This window comes from Anabrus simplex, chromosome 1 (genome assembly GCF_040414725.1).
Source record: "Anabrus simplex isolate iqAnaSimp1 chromosome 1, ASM4041472v1, whole genome shotgun sequence".
In the NCBI taxonomy this organism is placed as follows: Eukaryota; Metazoa; Arthropoda; class Insecta; order Orthoptera; family Tettigoniidae; genus Anabrus; species Anabrus simplex.
Window position 1 is genome coordinate 797,709,652 of NC_090265.1, and position 18,717 is coordinate 797,728,368.

The following is an 18,717-nucleotide window of genomic DNA, read 5'->3' on the forward strand; positions in this document are numbered from 1 at the left end:
ATTTTTAGATGAAGACTTGGTGTGCAGAAGTAATGAATTGTGTAGAAATGGAAGGGATATTTGTCTTTAGAATCAGAATAAGTGATAAGAAACATGTAATAGAACCTACCTTAAGATTTTCTTGCTCTAGCTCAGCCAGCTGATCCTGTAGTGAATCCAGCACTCTTTTCTCATTAAGCTCTTTTTCTATAAATAAAGAAAGAAACATTTGCATCAATATAATGTGAAAATAAACAAGTTCACAATAAGAATAGTGTGTCAATATCTTGACACAATTAATTATTACTGTGATAAATAAACTCCCTGCCCCTATTCTTCTTTCTCGCATTCTTCCCAGTTGTTTTGAAGGGGTCAGCACTGTGTGGATTGGCCCAGTTTTGTGTGCATATGCCCTTCCTAATGCCAACCCTATGTGGAGGGATGTATTCACAACAGCATGTTACTGTGGTGGTTGGTAGTGTTGTATGCAAATGAAGAGAAGGGTATTAAGACAAACACAAACACGCCCATTCCCCAAGTCAGAGGAATTAACCATTGTTGTGTTGTTTCAGTCATCAGTCCATAGTCTGGTTTGATGCAGCTCTGTATGCCACCCTACCCTATGCTAAACTTTTCATTTCTACATACCTACTACATCTCACATCTGCTCTAAACTGCTTGTCTTATTCACACCTTGGTCTACCCCTACTGTTCTTAGTGCCTACACTTCCCTCAAAAACCAAATGAACAACTTGTAGGTGTCTTAAGATGTATCCTATCATTTGGTCTCTTCTTCTAGTCAAATTTGATTCATAATTTCTTCATTTATGATTTGATCTATCCATCTCACCTTAGGCATTCTTTGTAACACCACATTTCAAAACATTCTATTCTCTTTCTTTCTGAGCTAGTTTTTATCCATGTTTCACTTTCATACAGTGTCACGCTCCAGACGAAAGTCTTCAAAAACATCTTTCTAATTCCTATATCAATGTTTAAAGTGAGCAAATTTCTTTTTTTTTTTAAAGAATGGCCTTCCTGGCTTGTGCTAGCCTGCATTTTATGCCCTCCTTACTTCTGCCATCGTTAAGTTATTTTACTACCAAAGTAATAATACTCATCTTCTTCCTTTAAGACTTCACTTCCTAATCTAATATTACCTGTATCACCTGACTTTGTACAGCTGCACTCCATTACTTTTGTTTTGGACTTATTTCTTTTTGTCTTGTACTCCTTACATTTCAGCAATTTCTGCAGATCTTCTGCAGTCTCAGATAAAATAACAATATCATCAGCAAATCTCAGGGTTCTGATTTCCTCTCCTCAAATTGCGATTCCCTTTCCAAATTCCTCTTTGATTTCTTTTGCTGCCTGTTATATATATACATACTGAAAATGAAGGGGGGATAAACTACAGCCTTGCCTCATTCCTTATATAACTATAAACAGTCAAAATTCTCAGCTTAGCCAGCAGTCAAACCCAGAACCGTCTGAACTGAAGGCCAGGAAACTGACCATTCAGCCAGAGAGCTGGATCAACTCCCTGCTCCTCTAAATATGTAAAATAAAATTAGCATTACTACCTCGCCATTTAGTGACCACATGAAGACTCTTCTAAACAACTCTTTGAAGGAGAAGCTTGCGACCCCAGGTCAGCACCCTAAAATCTCTGTATAGGTACCTACTAATTGTTCAAGCTCCTGCTGACAAGCAGCAACAGAGCGCATGTGTGTGGAACTTGAATGTGAATGACGCCATAAGAAGTCTCGTGACATCAGGCGATCGTGGGTATGGCCAGATAGTATGAACTTTAACAAACCTAGAAGATAGGCTCCATTTTCTCATCCCTCCTGGTGAGAGATATGTTGACTTTAAGGCTAGGGCTCAGTATTTGTTTTAATGTCTTTGGCATGCCATGTAATAAAATTGTGTATATTTAAGCTTTCAAATTTCAAGTTCAACCGTTAGGGTAAGGTTGCCATGTGGTGTGGATGTAAGGTGTATAAACCTATTATCATGTTGCATCACAGAGGTATTTTGAGAGTGCAGTATCTCCCTTGGATTCTTCTTCAATCTAAATTGCTGTGGCAGGATATTTTACTAAAAATCTCTCCTCTGTTCTAGTGTTTGAACTTCAACTTCCAATCGGAGTGTAGTATGAGCTTAGTATTTTCCTGTTAAGATTTCTGTATGATCTACATTCAAAATCCCCTATACCACTTTTCAGTGTGTCCCTGGTTTGGAAAAGAAAATACAAAACCATCTACAAGGATCCCAACAGTGCGAATCAAACCCACCATCTCCCAAATGCAAGCTCACAGCTACACAACCGTAACCGCACGGCCAACTTACTTGGGGATTTACCTCCTTTCAAATCGTTTCTGGGTAATATTTTACATTTGTATATAGTTTTTTTATTTCTTGAGTTCAAAATGCCCCCATAAAATGCCTAAAAACTAAAATAGTTAATGTCATTAAGAATATCACTTTTTTAAAAGAATGCCTGTCTAATGATTTAACTAAAAAAAATTAAAAGGTCATAATACGAGAAGTAGAAATTTGTTCCAAACATGACTCGCACAACTAAAAACAAACAGAATTTGGCTAAAAGATGAAATAAAATGTTTATATAGAAAAGTACTGTGACTTGAAATATAAATGTATATTTTATATAAGAGTGGTGTACTGATTAGGTGAAAACATCCCATCCTTAGATTTTGTGAATTATACTTCTTACCAAAACTGGCATTTATGTTTCTGATACTTTAATTCTATTTTATTAAAGCTGTTTATTATTTCTTGTTGATATTTATCTGTTTGTTTTTATATTAATTAATTTTCCAAAAACTCTTGAAAGGAATATATTTCTCAGATATTATTATTATTATTATTATTATTATTATTATTATTATTATTACACATACATACATAATCATTATAGACTGTTATGTTGTGGCCTCATTTAGTTCTATACCTCTTATCTTTAAATCGTTAGAAACCGAGTCTAACCATCGTCGTCTTGGTCTACCTCTATTTCTCTTACCCTCCATAACAGAGTCCATTATTCTCCTAGGTAACCTATCCTCCTCCATTCGCCTCACATGACCCCACCACCGAAGCCGGTTTATGCATATAGCTTCATCCATCGAGTTTATCCCTAAATTAGCCTTTATCTCCTCATTCTGAGTACCATCCTGCCATTGTTCCCACCTGTTTGTACCAGCAATCATTCTTGCTACTTTCATGTCTGTTACTTCTAACTTATGAATAAGATATCCTGAGTCCACCCAGCTTTCGCTCCCGTAAAGCAAAGTTGGTCTGAAAAGAGACCGATGTAAAGATAGTTTTGTCTGGGAGCTGACTTCCTTCTTACAGAATACTGTTAATCGTAACTGCGAGCTCACTGCATTAGCTTTACTACACCTTGATTCAATCTCACTATATTTCCATCCTGGGAGAACACACAACCTAAATACTTGAAATTATCGACCTGTTCTAGCTTTGTATCACCAATCTGACATTCAATTCTGTTGAATTTCTTACCTACTGACATCACTTTAGTCTTCGAGAGGCTAATTTTCATACCATACTCATTGCAAATATTTTCAAGTTCCAAGATATTACACTGCAGGCTTTCGGCACAATCTGCCATTATGACCAAGTAGTCAGCATAGGCCAGACTGCTTATTACATTTCCACCTAACTGAATCCCTCCCTGCCATTTTATACTTTTCAGCAGATGATCCATGTAAACTACGAACAGCAAAGGTGAAAGATTACAGCCTTGTCTAACCCCTGTAAGTACCCTGAACCAAGAACTCATTCTACCATCAATTCTCACTGAAGCCCAATTGTCAACATAAATACCTTTGATTGATTTTAATAATCTACCTTTAATTCCATAGTCCCCCAGTATGGCAAACATCTTTTCCCTCGGTACCCTGTCATATGCTTTCTCTAGGTCTACGAAACATAAACACAACTGCCTATTCCTCTCGTAGCATTTCTCAATTACCTGCCGCATACTGAAAATCTGATCCTGACAGCCTCTCTGTGGTCTGAAACCACACTGGGTTTCACCCAACTTCCTCTCAACGACTGATCGCACCCTCCCTTCCAAGATGTCAGTGAATACTTTGCCTGGTATACTAACCAATGAGATACCTCGATAGTTGTTGCAATCCTTCCTGTTCCCTTGGTTACAGATAGGTGCAATTACTGCTTTTGTCCAATCTGAAGGTACCTTACCAACACTCCATGCTAATTTTACTACTCTATGAAGCCATTTCAGCCGGCCCCGTGGTGTAGGGGTAGCGTGCCTGCCTCTTACCCGGAGACCCCGGGTTCGATTCCTGGCCAGGTCAGGGATTTTTACCTGGACCTGAGGGCTGGTTCGAGGTCCACTCAGCCTACGTGATTAGAATTGAGGAGCTATCTGACGGTGAGATGGCGGCCCCGGTCTAGAAAGCCAAGAATAACGGCCGAGAGGATTCGTCGTGTTGACCACACGACACCTCGTAATCTGCAGGCCTTCGGGCTGAGCAGCGGTCGCTTGGTAGGCCAAGGTCCTTCAAGGGCTGTAGTGCCATGGGGTTTGGTTTGGTTTTTTTTATGAAGCCATTTCATCCCTGCCTTCCCACTATACTTCACCATTTCAGGTCTAATTTCATCTATTCCTGCTGCTTTATGACAATGGAGTTTATTTACCACCCTTTCCACTTCCTCAAGCATAATTTCACCAACATCATTTTCCTCCTCCCCATGAGCTTGGCTGTTCGCAACACCACCAGGATGATTTCCTTTTACATTGAGAAGATGTTCAAAATATTCCCTCCACCTCTCCAGTAATTCCCTGGGATCTATTATGAGTTCACCTGAATTACTCAAAACACTGTTCATTTCCTTTTTCCCTCCCTTCCTAAGATTCTTTATTACTGTCCAGAAAGGTTTCCCTGCTGCTTAACCTAGCCTTTCCAGGTTGTTACCAAAATCTTCCCATGATTTCTTTTTGGATTCAACAACTATTTGTTTCGCTCTGTTTCTTTCATCTACGTACCCATCCCTGTCTGCCTCGGCCCTTGTTTGGAGCCATTTCTGATAAGCCTTCTTTTTACGTTTACAAGCTGCTCTCAGTTCATCATTCCACCAAGATGTTCGCCTTTTCCCATTTTTACACACAGTTGTTCCTAGGCATTCCCTTGCTGTTTCTACTACAGCATACCTGTATGCCACCCATTCACTTTCTATATCCTGAACCTGCTTACTGTCTACTGTTTGAAACTTCTCACTAATCATATCCATGTACTTCTGTCTAATTTCCTCGTCCTGGAGATTTTCTACCCTTATTCGTTTGCAGACAGATTTCACTTTCTCTACCCTAGGCCTAGAGATACTTAGTTCTATACATATCAGATAGTGGTCTGTATCATCGAAAAATCCGCGGAAAACTCGTACATTCCTAACAGATTTCCTGAATTCAAAGTCTGTTAAGATATAGTCTATTATGGATCTGGTACCCCTAGCCTCCCATGTGTAGCAGTGAATAGCCTTATGCTTGAAGAATGTATTCATAACAACTAAACCCATACTAGCACAGAAGTCCAGCAAACGCTTCCCATTCCCATTAGCTTCCATATCTTCCCCACATTTACCAATCACCCTTTCGTATCCTTCAGTTCTATTCCCAACTCTCGCATTGAAATCGCCCATTAGCACTATTCTGTCCTTGCTGTGACCCTGACCACGATGTCACTCAATGCTTCATAAAACTTGTCAACTTCATCCTCATCTGCACCCTCACATGGTGAATACACGGACACAATTCTAGTCCTAATTCCTCCAACTGACAAATCTACCCACATCATTCGCTCATTTACGTGCCTAACAGAAACTATGTTGCGTGCAATGGTACTCCTGATAAAGAGCCCTACCCCAGACTCTGCCCTTCCTTTTCTAACACCCGTCAAGTACACTTTATAATCTCCTATCTCTTCCTCGTTATCTCCCCTTACCCGAATATCACTTACTCCTAGCACATCCAAATGCATCCTCTTTGCTGACTCAGCTAGTTCTACTTTCTTTCTTCCATAAGCCCCATTAATATTGATAGCTCCCCATCGAATTCCATTTCGTTTGCCAAGTTGTTTCCAAGGAGTCCCTCGTCTGTTAAATGGGAGTGGGACCCCATTACTCCCATAGGTCCGAGGCTTACTTAAAATGTTCTGAGCTCGGTAAATTCTTGAAGCAGGATGCTACCCTACTTGCACGTAGTCCAAGTGAGGATCTCTCCTCTAACGGGTTATGGACCACCGGTGAATTGTATAGTCCTAGCCGCCTGAGCACAAGGAGGGCCATGACTCAGAATATGTCCGAGATGCCCACTCCCATTCCATAGCAACTGGTATCCCGACTCTCAGGACCACTTACTAGGCCACTCAGCCGTTCCCCATGGTTCACGAACTAGGACGTGACTACAGTAACCCACAAACATGAACCATTATTATTATTATTATTATTATTATTATTATTATTATTATTATTATTATTATTATTATTATTACTAAACTATCTCCATCTGGTCCTAAGGCCCTCCACTTCTTATATTGCTGTAATAATTAGTTCAGATGAGATATTTTAAAACCAGCACATATGGCAACATTTCATACATCCAATACAGTAAAACCTCGTTAATACATTTCTGCAAGCGATAACAAAAAGAACATGTTAAGCGAGAAAACATACTACTGAATATACAAATAAAAGCTATCAATACTATATGGAAACTATATAGAAACACTAGAGGGGATTTTTCTGACATGTGTCGTGTGATACCAATATAAATAGTCCATTATTGAATTCCCTATGGGAATCAACATCCATATCATGTGTCCTGTGTCCACGGGTACATGCGAGCACAGAAATGGTGTCCCGGTATAAACAAAGCATGGTATACCCCCACCTCCATGCCTAACGCATTGCTGCAGGTAGACAGCCCGCTACAAGACTGTTGTGACTGAAATGGGCACGGTGGTGGATGTATAGCAATACACACACTGTGCCTTCAGCACTACCCGTTCACTCCCTCCCCCTCTTTTTCGGTACAGGAGTGGCCTTCGACACTACCCCTTCACTCCCTCACCTCCTTTCAGTACTGGAGTGGGGCAGTGTTGATTGTTTACGTCGGGACACCATTTCTGTGCTTGCATGTACAGTGAAAACTATATCTACCCTTTCTACACATAAGAGGAAGGTATTAAAAAGGAGAAAAAAACACAAGAGAACAAATATTAAAACCTTTTCTGCTGGAGCTTATAAAATAACAAGGTGTGAAGAAAAAAACTAAACAACAAATATGAAAACATGTGCACAGAGTTGAAGTTGATATTGAAGTAATATTTCAGATCATGTCTAAAGCAAATGTTAGTAGAAGCTTTTTATTTTGGAGCAGTGGGTAATTAAACATTATTTTCTGGCCACTCTCTGGGACAATGAATTCCTCCTGGTCGGAGGAATGACTTTCACCGCCATTTTGAACAAACATCAACCAACTTGAAGGTGCGAGTTTAACCAAGACCAATTACAATTCAATATTCGCGACCTCTGCGCGCTTTAAGATTCGGACACCAGTCCACTTTCTGACAGATTTTAATTTTATCTTCATTAGTAAGGAATTTCACGACTTTTTCTGTTTCCATAACTAGGCCATCACAAGACAAATATGCACCATGCTAGTCAATTTCATATGATTACTTTCCTAGTCCAGATATAGGCTAACGTATCACGCGACAAAATATTCGCTACACTTCACTGTACCACTCAAAACAAAATCAATTTCAAAGTTCTAAATGGAATCTGAAACACAAGCACAAATAGGGTCACTGTGTTATTCAGCAATCTCCCTACTCACCAACAAGAAAAACTGAACATTCCTGAGGCCAACGGCTTGCTTCCTGAAGGTGCAAGTTATCCTGTGAAGTTCAGGAATTCAATGCTTTTTCCTGTAATCAAGCAATTGTGATGAGGGCTCTTACCCGAGTTGGAAATCAAGTTTCTTTCACAAGGGATGACAAATAACATTTTCAGGCCTAGGAAAAATGTGATCATATTAAACGGTAACAGCGAAAATTCGTGACACGATAAGTGAGGTATTTTTATATATTTTTTAATACAATGAGGATCGCGACTTTGAATTTACAATGTGCTAAGTGGCAAAACGTGTTAATGAGGAACGCACTAGCGAGGTTTCACTGTATGTAGTTCTGCACAAGCATGAAATTTTCTTTTTCATGTTTATGAACAAAAGTGGAACTGAAATCAATTCTGCTTTGCATTTCTTAAATTACATGAACATGAACATAATGCAATTTTACCCTGAATAATTAAAAATATGCAAAAAAGCACTGAATGCAGTGGAAATCATTTAAGAGGTGATGAGAAATACGCTTTTAAATATACACAATCAATTTTTATATGTTTATTGTTAATACAATAGCATTTTATTGGATAAGTATTTTGAGTTTTCTACCATCAACCGTGAGCTTCAGTGACTCGTACATCCTTGTTTGTTCTTGATAACGATGTATAATTTCTTCATTCTGCTGAGTAAGATGCTTATTCTGCTCTTCAAGATTTTCACAACTCTTCTGCATCTAAAAAATGTATTTACAAAAAGAGAATATTATTTTACATACATTAACTGTCACAAATTCATAGCATGCCACAATAGGAAAACATGGCAGAATATGTGCAATTCAAGTTAAGAAGTGAAAAGAAGTAAAACTATGTGAAATATCAAACTTAAATACCGTATTTACTCGTGTATTAGACCCCTCACATATTAGACCCCCCTGGCTTCGAGACGAAGAAAATGAAAAAAATAAATCTCGCCTATAAGACCCCCCAACGTAATTCGTCAGAGAACAATAACGATGACGATTCCGCTTCAAAGCAGGTACAAGTCTTATTGCAGCTCTGATGACATTGCACAAATTTGTGAATAGTTTCGTCCGTATGACCTACGCAATGAAAAACGCGTCGAATCCATGTGGTACAGCTGTATTTCGTAGTTAAGAAATGTCCGCCTCTGTAGCGTAGGTCTACTGCAGCTCTGATAACGTCGCACAAATAGATGTCCAACCCGCACACTGCAAGCATGCATCAGTCATGCTATATGTCTGTTTTGTAGTTAATAATGTTCACCAGCGTAATGGCTAGCACAATTAGTTGCTGTTTTCGGGGGTCTGACTTCAATTCCCGGTACCATACTGCCAGAGATTTACGAATTGCAGGAAGGCTGATATGCGGTAAAACCGGTACCTGTAATTCCCCTCCACTGGGCGTGTGTCTAAAAAGAGCTGTATCACCTCAGGATGAGGAAACGAGTTTACTTTAGTTGAGAAATATTTGCGGTTGTTGCTATTTATACAGCAGGCGAGATCATTAACAAAGTGGTCGTTTAATATCTCGTAACTCAATAGGTATATATTTGGAGAGAAGTAAGTTTAAAACATGATAAAAGCTATCCAATTAAAACGATCGTTCTACTCGCCAACGTACCTAATAAATAATAATAATTTTATGTCCCGACGTACTTTAAACCATTTTAGGAGACACCAAACAAAACATACTAGGGTATGTGTTAATAAAAAACGAGACAACGAACGTATAAAATTAAACATTATGATAATAAAACTCATAACCGCCACACCAGTAGATATCCATACATGCGGTATATTTTCCTGTTATTTATTTTTATTCTTTCCGTTGAACTTTTGGCACTATCAGGGCGATAATATACCTAACCTAAACAATGTGGTCTGTCTTATCTCACGGACAGCTGTTTACGCGGATCCTAATGTGATAAATATAGAGAACAAGCCTGAAATATACTCAAAAATAAGGGTCTGTGTTTCAACAGCCGCAGTTATCAAAAGAATGTTTCCAGTTACTATGTATTACATTCGGAAGTACAACTCGTAACATACGCTTGTGATCAGCTTCTACAGTATGGCTTTATTTGGAAGGAGTGGCTTCTGCTACATATACACCAACTGGGAATATCAGAGACCATCTGGGAATAGATTTACACTATTTAGACTCTATAGTCGGGAAAAAAATTATTTTGAAAAGGTTCAAAAAGACGGGACCTCGTATGCTCTTGATTGCAGTGCATGGCTCAAAGAGAATGAAGCATGGCTGACGTGACTCACGAGAGATAGCACTGAAGATGACGTCACTTAGAATGCCAACACGCCGGTAGCAAGGCAGGGATATTGGCGGCGCAAGGCGATAATTCAAATGAAAGCAGTGATCAGGTTTACTGTGTGGTAGGCCTACTGCTGAACTGACAGAGACAAATGACTGGCCATTAAGTTCTTTTGTATCAATATTTAATAATATGACAATACGATACCCTTATCCCTTTCTTCTACGGGATCGAGTATGAAGTGAGACGAATCTTCGTAGCGAGTTTTTACGGCTGTATGCCCTTCCTGACGTCAACCTCTCCAGAGGAATTAATGAGATGTGTAACGAATGACGTGATATGAGTAACTAAAATGGACTTTTATATGTACCGTAGGCCTAAAAGTCGTGTTCACACCATTTTTTGTCTTCTTACGTTTAGAAATACTGCCTTCCGATGAAAATAGCCAGTATAACTTAAATACATTCTTTGTTAAATAATAGTATAGAATGTTTACCGTAGTACAATTTATAGCTCTTTATAACCTAGAAGTCATGTGTTCGCTGCACAAAATTTTGAGGTTATCACATATTGGACCCCCCCTTTATTATTTTTGGCTGTAATAGTGGGGAAAAAAGGGGTCTAATATGCGAGTAAATATGGTCTGTAACATATGCCAATCAATTATCTACAATTTTGGAAATAATACATCCTTTATGTACTAATAACTATGTCTGATTATCTGTTCTTTCCATTAAATTATTAGAGCAAGGATGTTTAGGCACTTAAATTTTTTTAAGCAGGTAAAATGGCAGATATAATATGCAAAGAGGCACTACAAATTTTTTAAATGACTATTTAAAATATATAATATATTAGATATACTGATACACTACATTTTCATACATTGTACATTACTGAAAGATGATTCTTCAAAGTTTAGTGTTCAATCATCGCAGCCTTTCAAATATAGTTTAATTTATATTATTGCACATCACCAAAAATTATCACATCACCTTGAATTTTTGGACCTTAAACTCTTTCTGCTATAAGACAGAATACATTTCAGTGCAGAAAAAGATCTATCTACATACGAGCGTATTTAAAGCAAGGTAATATAGATGAACCTCATAACTACGTCAACTGAGATATCATCTTCCAAAACTTCGCAAATCTACCTCTGTCTCTGTAAATCTAGTTTTGCACACTAAACATTCTTTCACCATTCACTGACAGCACTTCCTACTTCATCTGGAATAGCTTCAATAACATTCATTGTTACTTCATTATGTTCATTGAGATTCTTCTGGAAGGTATGAGTAATTCTGTCAAGTAGATGCTGAATGCACCACATGTTGGCAATTACGATGTGGAGTGTTAAGGCTTCAAGAATTGGCTGTTCTGGACAGGATTAAACATGTGAATTTAAAATCTGAAGTTGGTTACTATACCTGTGCTCCACTGAGGCAGCTTTTTAAAATTAAAGAAATCTACAACATAAGGGAGTTTCTGGGAGTGCTTGAGCACTCTCTAATTAATCAGTGAATGCCTCAAATGCACCGATTGCAAGAAAAGCTTCATACAGTTTATCTACTGAAATATAACATTCCATACTAGAACTTGCTCTCATCAAATGGTATTCAGATGTGAAGAAAAATCCTTTCAGCACTACATATTGTATGATGTCTGCAAATAAAAGACTACTCTCTGGAGACTCATTTGATGTTTACCCAATGAAATTGATCAAAACTTGGCCACAGATCACCCAGCAGAGTTAGAGTTTCTCTGCCATCTAGTAGAGTAAAACAGAAATGAACGTGCAGCAGACTAAATGGCATCAAATCAAAATGCTTGCACACAGTAGCTGAAGTCATTCGATATTTTATTATCATTATTTTATTTTTTATTTGTTTTGGCTATCTATAGACCACGTTTGACAATCTATGTATTTTTTTGTTAGCCTTCTCTGCCTTCACTCCTTGTCAGTATCTTTTCATCCTTTCTCCTACTTCCATCTTCTGTTCACCTGTATAGGATCCCACTTTACTCAATAATGTCTCTCCAATCTCCTGGAAACCACAGAACTTTTTGACAGGTTGTCTAAATCAATTTCTGTCCATTATATCATGTTCCGTTACCCCCATCTAAATCAGGTTCAACTTCACTTCTCAAAACCAATTCAGCTCAGCTTCCTCTTCTTGAAGAATTCAAAGAATCTCTTCGTCAGTCTGTTACTGTCCATCCCCAGCAAGTGTCCATAAAACCATTACCTTCTCTTCCTCATCAAATCAACCACTCCTTATGTTCTTTGATACAATTCTTTGTTAGATTTGGGTTTCCCCTTCCCATTTTTTACATTTGGGCCTAGAATTTTTCTGCGTATTTTTCTTTCTTCTGCATGTCTTCAAGCCCACCTTTCCCAATCATACCCAATGTTTCTGCTGCATGGAGACACTCAGGTTTAACAACAGTGTCTAGATGCCTTAGTTTAGCACCATACGACGGGACCGTTTTTTTTTTTTTTTTTTTTTTTTTTTGCAGTGTTCCTTGCCAGTTGAAATGCCATTTCCATTTTCCTTTCCCACTCTTTAACAGCATTCTTTTATGACCCATTCTCTTGCAATTTGTCTCTCAAATACTTCTGATTCTGTTGTTCAACCAAGGTGTCTTTTCCCTTATTGTTTGATCCAGTTACTCCACACAATTCTTTGGCTTCTCCTACAAATGTATCTTTAAAGATTTCCAAACCTTCCTCTACTGCTGTTGTTTCTCCCTTTGGTAGGTGTTACTGTATTCTGTTTTGATATTCTTCCTGAAGGTGAGCTGCTTCTAATTTCGGAGTCTTCACTTTCCAGTTTTTGTCCTGTTCTGAGTTACGTTGGTCCTATGTTCTAAATCTGATCAGCAATCTATGGCTGCTGTCCATGCTCTCACTGGGAATGACCTTGATGTCTGTCAGCCATTTCTCTCTGCCCTTGCTTGAGATTACATAGTCTATCAAAGTTGTGAGTTTGCCATCCCATCTATATATTGTTATTCTGCAACTCTCCTTTCTTCTTTTTTCTGTTCTTCTTTTTTTGAAGAAGGGTTTTTCATGCTCATTCCATTTCTTCTACACAGTTCGATCAGTTGTCTCCTTCTGAATTTCTGTTTCCAAAACTGTGTGGCCCAATGATGTATTCACAACCACGCCTGTCTGCTGCAATTTGTACATTTCGGTTCCCGATAAAGATGTTTTCTTCATCGATTACAAATTTTAATGTTTATTGCTCATATACTTAATACACTAATATGTTCATACAATTTCCAGGCTCTCCATAAGCCATAACAATCTTAAAATCTTGAGTCAAACTAATGCAGTCTTAACTACTGGCAGCCACAAACATTAAAAATTGAATATCTATAGTGAATGATTTAAAAGCCTGTTAAAATGAAGTTCCACCAATACCACCACCAACACCTCCTCCTTTTCCTCCTGCCCAGTAATTGCACATCCTCTGGCTGTGTTGTTCCTCCCTATCCTCTGTCCACAGGGTACCAGTCTTCCTTCTTGGTGGTTTGTCCTGGAACCTCATTTGTTTATGAGAGATGTCCAAACTCGAACCCCATGGTGCAACAATCCACGAAGGGCCTTGGCCTACCAAGTGACCGCTGCTCAGCCCAAAGGCCTGCACATTACAAGATGACGTGTGGTCAGCATGACAAATCTTCTTGGACGTTATTCTTGGCTCTCTAGACCCTGCAAGATGTCCGGTCTTTTAAATCTCTTTCTGTTACTCCCAGTTTCTGCAGATCTTTGTTAACTTCTATTAACCATGGTTACCTGGTCTTGCTCTTTTGCCAGTAAACGAGAAGCTGGTTGGTCAACCTGACACACAATGCATCCTGTTTCTCCCTGGCCACGTCCGTGATTTTCTCACAGTATTTGTAGAGCTCTTGGTTGGGTCGCCTTCTGTACTCTAAAGTTCTAACCTAATGCAGTATATATGTATCTCTTGTATGGTGGCAAAAGGGGCTCTGGTTAAGATGCAGCAGGTCGTTATGCTACTTAGGATCCAGAACGGGTAAAAAAAAAAAAAAAAAAAATAGTAAATAAATAAATGCAATGTAAATATTAATGTTATACCAGTTTTATAGTATCATTTGAAGCAATTCCACATACTGTATATCAGTTGACTATATTTGTAAGTAGTACAGGAGATATTATAATTAGAATTTTGTAAACAATATAAATTTATTAAGGATGAGCTGTGTGTTTAATAGAAAACATTGTTAGCGTAAATTGTATAATATTGTATTATAGGAAAAATTTTCTTCTCTTGTTAATTTAATATTTAGTGCTTGACAATAATGTATTTTAGTGTACCATTTGCCACCGAGGTAGACACCTCATTTGCAAATAAAGAGATTTTGATTTTGATTTGATTTGATTTTTTGTATGCCTTGTTAATTGCTCTATTTTCCTAATCCAACTTGCTGGTATGTAGGACTATGTTCACTAGTATACCATATTCTTCAAAATGGATGAATCAAGATGCAAAAGACAAAGAAATATGTGGTAACACCTACCTGTAACCTTCGGTTTTCAACTTCTGCCAGCTGGCACTGCAATGATTCCAAATTACTCTTTTCTGCATGCTCTTTTTCTTTAAACAAAAAACAAACAAAAACACCAACAATCAATAAGATTTGAAAATTAATTTAAATCTCCAAAATATATTTGTTTCATTACACAATCACTGCTTTAATGTGTGATAATACAATTTAAACTTTCATACTTTCAATTGTAATAAGTACGGAGCAAATTTCTATGTGGTAATAGGAAATTCTGACCTGATATTTATCTGGTTCTAAGACGTTACATACTAAAGAAACCTGGATAGCACATTTACGTCACTCCTTGGTACATTCGTAACTCCCACCATTAAAAAAAAAAAAAAAAAAAGTAAATTAGCATCCCCAGCCACATTCCATGCACGATGGGCCAGCAACGACTGGCCTGGGTAAGGATTTGGTAGAGAACTTAATTTCACGGCCCAAGCATGTCGACCTACAGCTGCAGGGAGCATCAGTCTCAAGCCAGTCTTTGATGTGGGACTGTGTTTGTTTGGATCGTGCAACAGTAGATCGTATGACATGTTGGTGCTTAATTGTACATTTGTAAGTGAATTGTATAACAACGTATGTAAATTAGGCCTACTGTACTTACGTATAGAGCTCACTCACATATTGGTGCTTAATTTTACGTTCGTAAGCGAATTGTGTAGCAACGTACATAATTTAGGCATACTGTACTTAAGCATAGTAGTTTGAAGGACTTTCACTTATGGAGAAGAAGAAAGCTAGACAGTTTACAAGTGATGAAAAATTAAAGTTAATTGAGAAAGCAGATGCTAATCTACACATGAAATGTGTGCATATCGGTCAGATGTTCGACATTCCCATGAAAACTTTAAACATAATTTTAAACAACGTGCATAGTTCACATTTTTAAGAACGTTTTTCCTTGATGTTTTACTATGTTAGTGTATTATTTCTTTATTTATTTATTTCATTAATTATAATTGTAAACACCTGTTTCTTTGTTTTCACCACAATTATTTTTACATTCAAACCTAACCTTAAATTTAACAGTGTAATTGTTTTTCATTTTTTAACACACTCCCTCTTTATGATGTTATTCTTTTTCGGTCCTTACAAAAATGTTCTAACCAGTTTTCACTGCATACATGAAACTCTGACTAATTAGACATTATGAAAATAAAATGATGGGTTTCAGAACTCGACAAAATATTTATACTATAAAATCAATTTTTTCAAATGTTTATTTATTCAAGGTTATTGATCGATTACTGTAAATACATGAACCAACATTAGAAAAAGTATTTCAAGTAACTTACCACTAATCATGGCTTTCATGGCCTCGTGCATTTCTGTTAAGTCTTGATATCGCTTATGAACATCTTCATTCTGCGCGGCAAGATGCTTGTTTTGTTCTTCAAAATTTCTACAAGTTTTCTGGATCTGGAATTTTCATTAGCATTTAACACACAGTCTACTTCAACTACCTTATACAAACCATTAACAAGCAAAAACAGTAAACAATGGTTGAATAATAATGTTATTTGTATGTCCCACTAACTACCTTTTTGTGGTTTTCGGAGATGTCAAAGTGCTAGAAATTAGTCCTGCAGGAGTTCTTTTACATCCCAGTACATCTACTGACAATAAGCTGGTGTATCTGAGCACCTTCAAATATCACAGGAATTAGCCTGAATAAAACTTAACAACTTCGGCTTAGAAAGATAGCGTTCTAAAATTTGAGCCACAGCTGAGCAAGCTGGTTCACAGATTGTAATTAACATATATAAATGGAGTGGTCAAGTGTACTGAATACACCCCTGGTATACCAGCGAGGAGATTTTTAAAGACTGAGATTTTTAGACTGAGATTATTTAAAGACTAAGATTTTTAAAATAAAGGCCTGAATAATTTTTAGTAATCTAAAGGCCTGATAAAGAATGCTGTAAACAAATGGTAAAACCATTGATAATAAATCCCTTACTGAAATCTGGCAAATCTTCTAAAAAGACAATAGCAAGAGTGGTGCCTATTCATAAAGGAGGAATAAGTTTAATCCAGGAAATTATCACCCAATTTTAATATTACTTCCATTTTCTAAAACTCTTGAAAAATTTGTTAAAAGCAGAACTGTGCAATATTTACATCATTATACATTATTTTGTGATTATCAGTACAGTTCACTAAATTACAGAAATACTGTAAATGCAGCAGTTGATATTTTAACTCGGCTTCAAGATGCCTTAGATAAAAATTATCTAGCCACAGGCTTATTTATTGACTTACAAAAAGGTTTTGACACAATAAAACATGAGTTGCTAATGGGAAAACTAATACAAATTGGTAAATATGGAACAACTTTAGGATGGTTTCACAATTAAAACTTATAACAGTACAGCTGCCCCAGGGATTTGTACTTGGATCAATATTTTTTTTCTAATTTTTATTAATGATGTAAGAAAATTGGGTTCTAGAGGGGAGCTAACATTGTTTGTTGATGACACTAACCTATTTTATGCCAGACAGATAGAATGATATCATGTATGATCTTAGGAATTTTTCATGAACAGTCTGTTTGCAGTGATAGGTATGAAGTAATACAGTTCAAAAATATACCACTTACCAAGGTGAATAAATTTAAGTATCTGGGATTGATAACTGACTTGGTTGGTTTGAGATACTCACATTAATTATAGCAAAGAAAATATCTTCACTCATTGGCATCATGCACAGATTATGCTATCCCACTTCTACTTCTCTCAAGAAAAGGATTTTATCATTCACTGATCCACAGTCATTTTCAATACATGTGTGTCATTTGTGGTTTATGCAAAAAAGGAACTCTTACAAATTAGATAGGTAATGGTAAGGTTTAATATTTTTAATTATGAATTGCTCTCATCAGCAGAATTTTCCATTCGGAATTCCTAGGCGGGCAATAATTCCATTGTGGAAATTTATCTCCCGTATGCAGTTATCAGACTGTGCCTCTTAAATAGGCTTCTGATAAGTTCACCTGCATACACCCAGCGTCAGTGGGTAGGGTCTGACACATCCCACTCTAAAGAGTCTAGTGTCAGACCTAAGACAAAACGCTGGTTAATAGAGCAAACGCCTGAAAAGCCTTACATCTGATATGTTTTTAACTTCAGGTCCTACGAAATAGAGTAGTTAGAATACTTAATGACTTTGACAATTTTGTAAAAACCAATATTATTTTTAAGGATACTAAATGACTTTGACAATTTTGTTAGAACCAATATTATTTTTAAGGATACTATTCTACACAAAACTAATCATACCACACAATACAAATCCTCTTCATTTGGAGTGATACTCAGTAGAATTTATACAGACTTAAAAAAGTAATGCTGATGTTTATAACCACAAAACAAGAAACTCTAATAGAACACATCTTTATCCCAGAAAATCTGTCAAAATTATACAATGAAATAAAATGAAATGGCATATTGCTTTTAGTGCCGGGAATGTCTGAGGACATGTTCGGCTTGTCAGGTGCAGGTCTTTTGATTTGACACCCGTAGGCGACCTACATGTCGTGATGAGCATGAAATTATTATGAAGATGACACATACACCCAGCCCCCGTGCCAGAGAAATTAACCAATGATGGTTACAATTCCCGACCCTGCCGGGAATCGAACTCAGGACCCCTGTGACCAAAGGCCAGCACGCTAACCATTTAGCTATGGAGCCGGACAACTATACAATGAATAGCCTAAATATGTACTGTACTTGAAATTTAAAAAAGAAACTGAAAGTTGGGATAAAAAGAATTTGTTATATAAGGAGTTACATTACCGGTATATTAAAACATTAAGATAGATAAATAAGTTAAAATTTGTTGTGATATTGTCACCATTTCATTTATTCACTTATTCATTAAAATTGTAATTATATAAAATGAAGTCGCTAATTTATCTCTTTCTCCCTTCAATGAGCACTTGGTTGTGG

The 18,717-nt window shown here is 37.2% G+C and overlaps 1 protein-coding gene across 3 annotated transcripts in view; it reads right to left on the bottom strand.

The window, feature by feature from the left end:
* LOC136857544 (thyroid receptor-interacting protein 11) overlaps nucleotides 1–18,717 on the bottom strand; it is a 533,154-nt gene that overhangs the window by 186,315 nt on the left and 328,122 nt on the right. For all 3 annotated transcript variants that reach the window (XM_067136282.2, XM_067136281.2, XM_067136283.2), the window contains 4 exons: nucleotides 16,063–16,186; nucleotides 14,732–14,808; nucleotides 8,504–8,627; nucleotides 110–186 (listed from right to left, as the gene is read on the bottom strand). In XM_067136282.2, the coding sequence (XP_066992383.2) occupies nucleotides 110–186; nucleotides 8,504–8,627; nucleotides 14,732–14,808; nucleotides 16,063–16,186 (402 nt within the window). The remainder of the gene's footprint in view (nucleotides 1–109; nucleotides 187–8,503; nucleotides 8,628–14,731; nucleotides 14,809–16,062; nucleotides 16,187–18,717) is intronic.